At 41.6% G+C, this 13277-nt stretch overlaps 1 protein-coding gene across 1 annotated transcript in view; it reads right to left on the reverse strand.

Moving 5' to 3' along the window:
- The window catches only part of epha4b (eph receptor A4b), a 93647-nt gene extending 80745 nt beyond the window's left edge, over positions 1–12902 (reverse strand). The window contains exon 1 of the mRNA XM_083541692.1: positions 12532–12902. Within this exon, the coding sequence (XP_083397818.1) occupies positions 12532–12634 (103 nt within the window). The 5' untranslated portion in view covers positions 12635–12902. The remainder of the gene's footprint in view (positions 1–12531) is intronic.
- Positions 12903–13277: the final 375 nt, after the last annotated feature.

Below are 13277 nucleotides of genomic sequence, written 5' to 3' on the forward strand. Positions count from 1 at the left end.
ACTCCACTTTCTATTCAGATCTTCAACACAGGCACTTGTTTTGTCAATTAATGCTAGAGGAAGAATTACGCAGCAGTTTGGCCTAATGCAGTTCCATTACGTTCAAACTGACTGCCGGGAACAGAAACACTGATCTATTGATCAGACTCCCAGCAAGCAAACAAATGCACAAATTTTAAAGCATCTCTTCAGCTCTTCTTGTCAGGACAGAACAATGATTGGGGCAGTAAGTACTGGGGGCACCTAAATTTTCCAGTCTTTTGTGGCTCTTCCCCAAATTGGTACCTCAAAGGTAGAGGTGCACAACTGTAAATTATTTCTCTAGATGGGAAAATGGTTAAGGTTCTGGTTTGCAAATCAAAAGGTTGGAGGTTCAAGTCCTGGCATTGCCAAGCTACCACTCTAGGACACTTGAGCAATACTTGCTGTGCTGTAATGTACATGTGGCAAGCATATAGCACATTTACCCTTTTTAGTTCTGACCTCAAACCTATTGGACACCTTTAGGATGAATCAGAACTACACCACTGAGCCTCCTTACCCTACATCAGTACCTGATTTTTACTAACACCCTCATTGTACAAATCTCTACACATACACTCCAAAATTTGGTGGAACATCTTCCCAGAGGAGTGAGGGTTATTATGTGAAGTAAATGTAATATTTGTTAATGTTTTGTCAATATAGTTTGCGAAATGGCATCAAAGGTTTCACACCCATTGTTCCTGCCACTTTTGGAATGTGTCCTGGTAGTCTTCTTTTCGAAGCATGTCAAGCACCTTCTGCAATTCACGGCGGAAATTCACATTGGTGTCAAAACGACCACCTTTAAACCGGATCTACTTCTCCGGGAAGAGTGCAAAGTCCGCAGCAGCCAAATCTGGGCCAAGTAGGGTGGGAGCGGGTGTGAGATCATGTGGATTGTTCTCCGAAGTTGGCGAAGGGTTTTATAGTTTCTGGGGGTCGAACTCATTTAAGGCCTTCCTGATCTCTTGTCATCTACCAGCATTTGCCCAGTTTCACTCAGTTTGCTTGTTGTTCTAACTTGCTGTTCAGAATGAAATTGCAGACGTGGTCATGTAAGTGGTCAGAAGAGCACCATTAGTCTTTTTGATACCACCTTGCACATACTACCCCCTGGCGTTTTCATGGAATTAAAGTACCCACATATGTATTTATTTGGATTTAAACGTGGGGGCAAGCTTGACAAAACTAGTTAAAAACTGTCACCCTGGTGAAAAGGTGAAACTCGAGAGGTCTATATTTTCTGAGAACCTAAGTGAGTGCATTTTTAATACATAAATCTGTTCAAATCCGGATTAGATTAATATAAACCATCCTCAGTATTAACTGACATCCTCGCTGGACAGCCCCCATCCTATTTCACAAAGTGATGATCTGTTCTTTTATACGGAATCTCAAAGTGTCCTACCAATCTCAGCCACCAGCACCCATTCTGTCCTCTCTCCTTTCCCGGGGATGGATGAGGAGCTCTTCTCTGCTTAAATGGTTAAACAGGTAGGTGCTCCACATGTGTTCGTTAATAACTAGCGAATCTAGCTAGGAGATCTGACTCAAACTCAGACCTGGTTCCTCCGCTTGGCAAGAACAAGATGCAGGCCATATCCTGATTATCTCTTAATCATGGCACCTGTTAGTGGTTGGGATATATTAGGCTGCAATTAAACATTTTGTCCTCAAAGTTGATCTGTTTTGAGCAAGTTTGACAAATTGTGATGGCTAGACGCCTGGGGCTAGACAAGCTACTGTAGCTCAAATTGCTGAAGAACTTTATGCTAATAATGCTGGACAGGTCAGGATGTTTTGGCAGCAACAGGGGGACCAATCAATACTAGGCGGGTGGTCATAATGTTATGCCTGATTGGCACAGGAACATTGTCATGCAGGAGCTAGTTTGAGTTTCAGCAAACGGAAAGTTTAATGCTAACGAATCCTAAAAAAAAATTGTGGGCCTCCACCTTTGTGGTAACAGTTTGGCAAAAAAAACAGCGGTTTACTGAAACAATAAACTTTCTTTCCGGCTTCTCCCGTTAGGGGTCGCCACAGCGGATCCTCCGCACGTTTGATTTGGCACATGTTTTACGCTGGATGCCCTTCCTAACGCAACCCTCCCCAATTTATCCGGGCTTGGGACCGGCACTAAGAGTGGCTGGGGATGGTTCCCTGACCGGGAATCGAACCCGGGTCGCAGCGGTGGGAGCGCTGCATCTTAACCACTAGACCACCAGGGGACCTGGTTTACTGAAACAATGACGCATCAAAATAATCCAATTGTTAAAATGCAGACGGATTTGATTTGAGTGAATAAACCAAGCACGAAGATTTAAGAAGACTTTTTCTTTCGGCTTTTCCCATCAGGGGTCACCACAGCGGATCATCCGTCTCCACCCCCCCCCCCCACCCCCGTCCTCTACATCTGCCTCTTTCAAACCAACTACATGTTTTCCAATACCACATCCATAAACCTCCTCCTTGGTCTTCCTATTTTTTCTCCTACCTGGTGGCTTCATCCTCAGCATTCTCCTACTGATATACCCCATGTCCCTCCTCTGCACATGTCCAAACCATCTTAATCTCACCACCCTCACCTTGTCTCCAAAATGTCCTACATGCGTTGTCCCTCTAATAAACTCGTTTCTAATCCTGTCCATCGTCGTCACTCCCAACAAAAACCTCACCGAAGATTCAAGAAGACTGCGAAAGGAAAGTACGTGTAAAGACGTGTTGACTCAATAATGAATCTATTTCCTGCTTCTGGTGGAGCCTCTGTTTATTTTAAGAAGCTTTAGTATACTATTTATCCTTTTATCGCTAATCCATTTGTCTTTTTTTGAGGTTTGAAAAGCATGCGAGGAAAATTCTCTTTCTTTCTCTCTTTATATTTTTTTTCTAACATTATGGAATTTCTATTTGTCTATCTATAAGCCTCCTTCCTTTATTCTTCTTATCTGTTCTGACCTACATACCACTTTTTGTCTCTTTCTCTCTTTTTTTCTATCACCCTGTCTTCCTCTTTTTTCTCAATTCATTTTGCACTCCTCTGCTTTTTGCTTTCTCATGCTTTCTTGCATCATCCCTTTCTATTTTCCCCTCCCTCTCTTTCCCTTGCTTATTCTATTTAGCTTTTTCTTCTCCGTCATGTCCCTGTCACTCGTTCTCTGCCCTCGTTAGATGTCTCTTTCTTTTCACCCCTTTACTAATCTCTCTGTCTTTCTTTCTTTCTTCATCCCTTTCCCATCTTGCTTCCTATTCTTCTTTACCCTCTGTCATCTCTTCACCCCTCTCTCCCTTCTTTCTCTTTTACTCATTGTCCCTTTTCCTGTATTTTTTCCCTTCTCTTCTTTTATCTCCCCCTTATCTTTCTCATTTATTTCTCTCTCTCATTCTGCTTTACCTCTCCTCTTCCATTCCTTCTTATCTCTCCCTCGCTTTCTTTTCATAATCTTTTTATTCGCTGCATTCCTTCTTCCTCTTTCTTCCCCCATTTCTCTCTCCATCTCTTCCTCACTTGCTCTCTTTTCTCTGCATCCCTTTTCCTGTCCTTTACTTCTTTGCCTGCCTTTCATCACCTGTTTCTCTCCCTCTTTCTCTTGCTCTCTACCATGTGCACTCATTCTCTTTTACCTCTTCATCTTTCTTATCTATTGTTCTCTCTCTCTCTCTCATTGTGCTTCACCTCCTCTTTCTTTCGCCATTTCTTCACCCATCTCTCCCTCGCTTTCTCTTAAAATCGTTCCACTTCCTCGTCTTTTTTCATACTTATCCCTCTTTACATTCATTCCCCTCTCTCTTTTTCTTCTCTGCTTTATTGCCTCATCTTTCTTTCAATCTTTTACCCATCTACCCCTCTCTCTCTTTCTCTTTTACAATGTTGTTGTTCTTTTTAGAGCGCTTCATTCATCTCTATCTTTCGCATTCTTTCTCCTTTCATCCCTTTACTTATCTCTCTTTTTACACCATCCTTTCTTTAAAGAGCACTTCATTCGTCGCAATCTTTTTTTCATTCTTTCTCATCCCTTTCCCCTCTTTCTTTCTTTTCTGCTTCACTTACTCATCTTTCTTTCAATTGTCTACCCATCTCCCTTTCTCTCACTCTCTTTCTCACTTTTTTACACCATCTTCATTCTTGCAAGAGCCCTTCACCCATCTCTATCGTTCACATTATTTCTTTCATCATCACTTTCCCCTCTTTTTTGTTTTCTGCTTCACTTCCTCATCATTCTTTTGTTCGTTTGCCCATCTACCTCTGTCTTTCTGCTTTACCTTCCCTCTTTTTTTCCAGTTTCTTTGCCTGTCTCTCCCTCGCTTTCTCTCGATATTGTTCTCTCTATTCTCTGCGTTCCTTCTTTCTCTCATCAGCCTTTTCCCCTCGTTCTTTCTTCTCTGCTTCACCTCCTCATCGCTCTTTCACTCTCTTATACGCTACACTCATCTCTATCTTTCGCATTCTATCTCCCTTCATCCTCTTCTCTTTCCTTCTCCTTTCATTTCCTTCTGCTTTGCCTCATTTCCTTTATCAATCTTTCTCCTCCTCTCACTCACTCACATCCCTCTTTTCCATCCTTCTTTCCCAGAAGACCGGCGACCCGCGATGTGTAACCCGAACCCGATCATCATCTCGGCATCCTCCACTCGTGCGCCTCTTCTTCTGCATTAACCGGCGGCGGCTCGGGGCCCCGCCGTGAAGCCGAATCGTCGCGCCGCTTCCCTGCAGGCGATCTGTCTCCATTTCGTCCTGTCTGGAGGACCAGACTGATTAGCGTAACTCCGAGAGCGCGGCTAGTTCCTGCGGCGCTTCTATACAGTCTTAAGCAGCCGTGATGATCAGACGAGCTTCCAGACTTTTTTGTTTAGGTTTTTTTTTTTTTTTTTTTTCATCTCCGGTTTCAAACATGTTTAAGTATCGATTGGCGTCGATGCCAACATGAAGACGAAGGAGCAAGAAGGAAAGTGTGTGTGAGGGCTTACCGAAATTAGAAGCCTCCAGAATTTTGGGGGTGTGGTTGGGGTGTATGTGATTATTAAATCGATATCTCGGACACTAAATGGAATTGAATTTTTACTGGATTATCTTTTTATTTATTTTTTTTCCGTGCCAAAAATCCGGTTCAAATACGACCAAGGAATAAAACAATTAAATAATTGTTTCACAAAAGCGATTAAGTCTCTGTCCTGCGCCATTTCAGGCAGGCGTTTATTTGCTTTCCGGCTCTTTGAAATGTCATGGCGATGGAAGGCGCCAGTTTTTAAAATGCGTCACCTGAATGAAAAGGCGTCATCGTTTTTCCGAAAGGCTTTAAGAAAACAGCGCTATGCAATACATTTATAGCCAAGCTGGCATTGTTGGGCCCTTGAGGAAGGCCCTTAACTTTCTGTGCTCCTCCATGGAGCTTTATGACTTTTCCTTACAAACTTGACTTACATTTTGTATATAAAATGAACGCACTTGTCTCTTCATACACTTCAATTCACAAACCGATTCAAATTCATCCCGCGGAAACGAGAAAAGCACGAATTTAATCACCCTGAACGAGATTCTTTGATAAAACGAGTTCCAACACTGTGGGATTGGGATCCCTAGAGCCTGGGTTTGTGTGTGTGTGTGTGTGTGTGTGTGTGTGTGTGTGTGTGTGTGTGTGTGTGTGTGTGTGTGTGTGCTTGATCCGAACCACACTCCCACAGAGAGCTTCCACATTGGATTGTGGTGGTCAAGACAGTGGTGGCTAGACACTGGTGTGTGTGTGTGTGTGTGTGTGTGTGTGTGTGTGTGTGTGTGTGTGTGTGTATATGTGTTTGTGTGTGTGTGTCTGTGTATGGGGGGGCATGTATTTACATCTACATAGCGACTACAGTTTAAGTTGAATAATACAAACTGCAACTGCACTCCAACTACACACACACTCACACTCTCTCTCGCTCTCTCTTTCTCTATATCTTATCTTACTTTCTCAAGGTTCTCCATAACACAATTTCGTTCTCATTCCAACACACACACACACACACACACACACACACACACACACACACATGTTGCAAGTATGCACACATACAGTACACATGCTGCCTTTACTTTAAAGATATCTCACTCAGAAACATGTGCATTCTCCTTTTCTTTCTCTCTGAGAGAGCGTTGTCCTGGCAACAGCAGAGCATGTAGTGTGTGTGTATACACACGTGTGTGTGTATACACACGTTTGTGTGTGTGCGTGTGTGTGTTTGTGTGTGTGTGCCCTCTATCGCACTCCCACACACATTTAGCAGAGCCAGGACCCACTGAGCCCATTCAAGCCCCGACTATGGTGGGTCACACAGCAGCCAATGGCACATTAGCTGGCAGCGAATCGAAACATATGAAAAGACGTGGGAGCGCATAAAGTGTAGTGTAGCGGGAAAGAAAATATTGTGTATTTGTATAGCCCTGTGCTGAGTATGTGAGAAAAAGAATAATAAATAACAATAAATTAAAATAAATATATATATATATATATACACACACACAAGGTGGTATCACAAAGTTTCAAAACTCGCTTTGTTTATATCAAAGTACGTCATTGAACGACTTTTACACACATCAGAGTTCAATTTTTTCGAGGTTCAATAGAAAGTGAATATCTTTGTCCGAGTCAGCAATTCTTTCTTGTATTGTCTAACGAAACACACAGAGATGTTCTATCAGGTAGCAGGATCTGCAGTAGATGGTTCTCTTGATGTTCTAAACAAGCAACACTATATAGTCTTCGAAAATATAGTATTGGGTCACCTGACCTTTCTAGCTATATGTGGTTCTTTCCCAAACCGTTACCACAAAGCTATCGTATCGGACGTCTTATGCAGTAGCATGACATTTTCCATTTACTTGAACTTGGAGACCCAAACCTGTTCCAGCATGACAATACCCCTGTGAACAAAGCCGGCTCCGTGAAGATATGCTTTGCATGGGTTGGAGTGTAAGACCAACCAATCAACCAACCGATCAATCTATCAATCAATCAATCAATCCAATTAATCAAAACCTCGTCACCTCACCTACCTCAGTACCTGACTTTCCTAACACTCTTGTGTCTGAATGAGCACAAATCTGCAGAAAAAAGCACTCTCACAAAATCTTCCCAGAAGAGTGGAGGTTCTTATAACAGCAAATAGAGATGGGATGTTCAGAAAGCACATCTTATAGTCAAAACTTTGGCGAAAATCTGATTCTCAGACCAGGAAGACCGACAGGAGACACCTAGAGATGTTCAATCACGCAGTAGGTGTTGTTCTAAACACTTTGACCAATAATAATGAAATACATCCAGAGAGCCAATTGTTAACACGACAACATATGCTCTGTTGTATATGAAGCATTATAGGTACTAATAAATGAGCGGTACCGGTATATAGGTTATTAAAAACTCCTTATTCTTTTAGTTCTTACTTTTACTCTCACATTTTTTTTTAACATCACCTTTCAAAGATAGAAGGTGAATAATAATGATGATAATTAAAAAAAATAATCTGCTCCCTCCCCCTTCTGAGGCCATTATTTTCCGTCAAACAACTGAACCCATACTGGGTGGTATGACATGGTTTGGACACTGAGAATGACTCCTCTCCTTTGCTCTTGTCTTTTTTTTTTGTTGTTCTCTAAGGCATAAAATGTTGGTTGAGGACAAAAAGAAAAATCTCTTGCGTCTGAAAACAACCTACCCTGATGGCACTTAAGTGCTAACCACAACGTGTCCTGCGGTGCATTATAGTATCGCTTTTGCTTCTTCGGCAGAAAAAAACAAAAAAAAAGACACTGCTGACCCGATGGCAGTCTTATAAAATGGACCCGAGCTCTTGTTTTACTCTGGAAGTGTGCATTACGGCAGGATACTTCGGTTACGTTTGATTTTGGAAAAGTGCTTTTGGCGAAAAACCGCACGATATCGGATCGTCGCCTCGTGTGTACGTGTATGGGAGGGCTGTAACACAACGACATGCAAAAATAGTACTTATAATAGTGCTCCACTCCTTCGTGATCTGTTCCTTCTGGTGGATAGCTTCAATGACAAAGTTTGCCAAGGTCATGGTCAATGTCAAGTTCAAGACCATTTTGCGCCTCCTCAGCAAACAGGACACGATTAGATTGGGTAAAAACAAAAAGGGTACATTTTGTAATAAAAAAAAAAGAAAAACGTATGTTGAAAAGACGAGCTGATCAACAACAGGCGCGGTTAACAAACCCACTATTTGTTTTCGTGCCGTGCTAATGCGCCATTGCGCTAATGCACACAGCACAAAGCCTGTCGGCAGAAGCGAGAGCCGCGAGACGAGGAAGGACGGTGGGGTGGCAGGCAAGCGAACAGATGAATTCAATTAAGACGAATAAAAGGTCATGATTGGAGGCCTAACGCGGAGAAAAAAAAGGGGAGCGGGGCACTCGTGTGGAGCTAAGATCTTTAGCCTGCCATTGTGTCGACTAGCCTGCTAATGAGCGTCCTTCTAGCTAAGCGCTGGCAGAACAGATGCATAGAAGTGCTTATTTGCAAAAGATAGAGAGTGCGACAGAAAGAAAGATACGGGAAAGGGGGGAGAAAAGGGAGCTGGATGCTCATTAGCAAGCAAGGATAGAGACGTATTTCAGTCGGTTATAGGAAGTGCTGGACACTTTCAATTATGTGTCTAAAGCTTTGGAGTGGAATTCACATGAGGGAACAGCTCATGAGCTAACAATGTCACGTTTTTGCTAGCTCGAAACCTGATCAAAAAGTAGGAGCTAGCATGATTTCATGATTTAGAAATAGCATGTTAGTCAGGTAGCTAAGCGCATTTCGATCAGCAAAAGTTACCTCACGCAAGCTATGCTAGCTAAAGGAGTGCAATGACTGGTGCTCGACTTTTCTTTCTTTTCCATTTTGCACTGTTCCCTTAAAAAGAAAATGTTTTACACCATTTATTCGACCAAGTGACCAAGTTTTAACTCAGTAGCATTAATTTTGCAAGTAAAACACATTTTTGTATCTTTTTTTTTAATCTTGAGTAAAATGTTTCCTCACATACTTTGATTTTCATGGTGTTTTACTACAAGGGTGATGGTGTGTTATGCTAGTTATGGACTAGCGCTCTTTCTTTCCTTTTTTTCCCCTTTGTGTTCTTTCTCTACAACCCTAATTTAGGTTTAGACGTGTTGCATTAATAGTTTTGACAGCGCATGTAGGACGTTTTCGGGACAAAGTGAGGGAGGTAAGATTGAGATGGGTAGGACATGGGGGATATCAGTAGAGGAATGCTGAGGATGGGGCCACCAGGAAAGAGGAAAAGAGGAAGGCCAAGGAGGAGGTTTATGGATGATCCGCTGTGGTGACCCCTAACGGGAGCAGCCAAAAGAAGAAGAAGTGTCTCATTAATATCACCTTTAAATACATATAAAAAATAAATAAATTTCATCTCAATTCTTGGGTCCTTTGGTGAAAAAGTTTCCTCACATATCCTTACTTTCATGCTAGCTTTTACCACATGGGTGACTGTGTGTTATGCTAGCAACTGAGTGAAATGACTAGCACTTGACTTTTCTTTCTTTCCTTTTTGCTCTTTGTTTCCCTTTTTTTCACAAATCTAATTACAGTAATCTCCCACTTTACCGCGATTCGAATCTCCGGTTTATCGCGGAATTGCGTTAGCCGCATAATTAATTTGATTATCTGATTTTCCCAATCTCTCGCAATAGACTAGAAAACGTATAGGGAATTGTTTTTATGTTGAAATAATGAAATTTATTAGTAAAAAAAATATAATTATTAATTATAACGTCAAGTAAAATGTTAATACAGTACAGTACCGTATACATAAACTAGCATTTTGGGGGTTTTGTTTTGTTACGTAACCACCGCAATAAACGGGGGATTACTGTATTCCCATCGTTTTAGACAAATATTCATTTGTCTCTCTATTTAGCTTGCATTATAGGTACAGATGTGTGGCATCAATAGGATCTTAAAGTATTGCAGAATTTTTACATTTAAACTTGTTTTTTTCGAATTCCCATCATCTGGAAAGCCGTATCCCCGGGAGCAATCCCAGTAATAGAGGTCGATAGCGTGACAGAGCCAGTTTAAGGTCACAGGGAGGAAAAAAAAAATCTGGTTAATTACATCTCCTTGACTTGAACAAGCCATGGGTGATGTATCCACCTGCCCATGACTGCTGCCATTAGGAATTTCAAACAGGTATAAAAGCGCTGACCTTTGACCTAGCAGCAGGCGATAAAGGGGGAAGATGGAGATTGATAGTGAAGGTGTGAGCGCTGTGTGGGATTGCAGTCTCTCCCCAGATGAGTTTTTTTTTTTTTTTTTTTTTTTTTTTACAAAGGACAATACGCCACGGAAATGCGCCTTTTTATGCGAGTGCTGATATAAACGCATGTCTAGAGCCGAGAATCAAACGTGAAATGTCCTCATTGAAGCGTTTCGTTCACATTTACACAAACGAGGGAATGTTTTCTATAATGACCAGAAATGTATCTAAAGAGAAATAATACAAATAACGATTTTTTTTCTGCACTTATTCTAGATAGAGAGATATGACAAAATGGGCCTTTTAAAAAATTTTTTTTTTACAATTTTAATAAATAAATAATAAAACCTCCATCATTACAGATATATTATATATATTATTTTCCCCTTTTTTATTTGTAAATGTAAAATTTTTTTTAAAATATTTAATTAGGCCCATTACAAATAAATAATCAGTATTAACTAATTTATTGATAATTATTCTTTTTTTTTTTTAAGTTGGTACTTTGTTTCCAAATCAATAAGAAGCTAAAAAAAACCTCTGAATTATTCAATCTATTTATCAGTTAATAATTTTTTTAAATACTATTTTTTCCAACGTTAACTAATGAAACATAAATCTGTATTAATTGATTCATTCATGATTATTAAATAATAAAAAAAATGCTGGTACTTTGTTTCAAAAATGTAATAGAAATAAATTATATTAATGAGGCAATTATTTCTAATGATGTTTTCCAAATCTAAATGTGACCTTTTTTTTTTTTTATGATTATTGATTTTATTTCTCAATTTCTAATACGTCGTTCTATGGCCTATACAATGCCGAATATTCCTTTTAATTTTTAACTGCTCTTCGAAATCCTTTTAAATGGAAGAAACCCCATTAACCAGGATCGATCTGCGTGATTGGAATCTGCCTGAGGTAAAAAACCGACCACGGCTGCCGCTACAACCGGCGTAAAACATCGCAAGATCTCGTTGCTTGGGTGGAGATACACAGTTGCGGTACTTAGGTAGAAAAATGAAGAACAGACTGAAAATATGAAAGTGTGTAGAACTCAAAGACGAGCATAAAGAGAGAGATCGACCCAATAAGAACTTAAGTGCTGCTATTATGTATGTAGATGTGCATGTGCGCCCTCTGCTGTTCAGAAAAACGACTGCAGAAGTTCTCTCAGGACTGGACTGAGCGAGCGGCCGAGACAAGAACGGGTTCCTAAGGTTCCCTGGCTCATGTTTGGTCTCGGAAACGTCCGGAAGACACGCTGCGAAGAGATAAATGTGGAATCGCATTAATCACACGGCTTCTTTCTAGGCACAAATCCTCGGTGGAAAGGTTGGACCATAATCCAGGCTGTTTTCTGGGGACATAATATCTCTGTGAAGCAGTGCTTTGGGTCGGTCTATACGCTGTCCTGTTCGAGGCAGCTTCGTTTCAGCAGCGAAAAAACCTAGAAAGTCACAACAGCCAAAGAAAACAAAACTTGGCACAGGCGGTCTTCCGCGTCCCCAAATCCCAGGTTTCTCGCAGCTCCCTGCAAAGTGAAGCGATCTGAAGAGAAAAGGTCAACTCCGAGCTGTCTGAGCCCTGCAGGAAGCACCGAGGAGCACGTTCACGACATTTATCTACATCATTAAGCTCATTTAGGCGGCGTCGTTTGGTCCAAATTGTTCGCAGATGCCGTCTAGCCGCAAAAATGCCATGTCTATGGTCTGTGGGATGTTGTTTTTTTTTGGTGGTGTTATTCAAGGAAGCATCTGGACCTAGATTGTTGGGTTGCTCAATCAACTTCAAATGGGCTTGAAAAACAGGACATTTGAATTCAGAAATGAGAAGTTTGAATTCTGGACTTGGAAGACTTGAAAGTTTCTCCAGAAAACAAGGACTTTGCTTTGCACAAAGGTATCCAATGATAATAGTGTCAATGTGGCGTTTAACGCACGCGCCATTGCAACCCTTGTGGCTGCTTATAATGCTGGTGATGCTTTGAGAAGGTCATAACGCATACATAAGATATGCAAAAAAAGAAAAAAGAACAAAAAAAAGTTTTGTATGTGTATGTGAGCTGAAAATGCATTGCACGTGAAGAGCAAAGCTCATCAGAACTTGCCTCCAGATGTGCACTTGGTCTATACCATGAATAAAATATATAATATTTATATATATTAGGAAAATGTTATCCAGGAAATCTTTTGCACGAAAAAAAAAACCAGGTCCTCATAACGCACGCACGCGTCCTTTCCTTACCTTCATTCTCAGGATAGTTGCGCGCGCCTCGGCCCGGTCCCAAGCACGCGAAGAAAAGCAGCAGCAGGAAAACGAAGAACAGGTAAATCCGAGAAAGTGCCATGTTCAGGCTGCGCGCTTTAGGGCGCGCGCTGCATCCCTGGATGTCCTGAGCTTCACACACTCACCCCCCCAAAACACACACACACACTCGCGCATGCACGGTGCGCATACACACGCACATATATAGACACGCAGGAACGCACGCGTACAAAAAAAAACGCGCGCGCGCACGCACTGTTCCCGAGTTGTTGTGGGTTTTTTTGTTTTTTGTGGCTCTGCTGCTGCTGTTGCTGCTGCTGCTGGTGAGCGGAATGAAAGGAGCGCGCGGGGAACGAGCTGGAGCAGGAGGAGGAGTCAAAAGAGTTGGATGGGGTGTGGGTGTGTGTGTGGGGGGGGGCGTGTCTATCAGCCTTGCATGGAGAACCCACCCACACACACACACACACACACACACACCTAGGCAATGGCAGCCCACTATACATATGAAAATGACATACTAGTTACCTCCAAGATAAAAAAATCAATCACCTGATCAATCGACTAATCAATACAAATTCAATCGATCTGCTCTCGTGACGTTTCTTGAAATCTGGTCCCACCGTGATCACTGCCTCGTTTAGCCTCCAAAAGATATAACAGAGTTACTAATAGATCACACAGAGAGGCCCATTGGGGCAGGTATCACGGTGCACCACGTACATTAG

The sequence above is a fragment of the Silurus aristotelis genome (assembly GCF_946808225.1).
Source record: "Silurus aristotelis genome assembly, chromosome: 5".
Lineage (NCBI taxonomy): Eukaryota > Metazoa > Chordata > Actinopteri > Siluriformes > Siluridae > Silurus > Silurus aristotelis.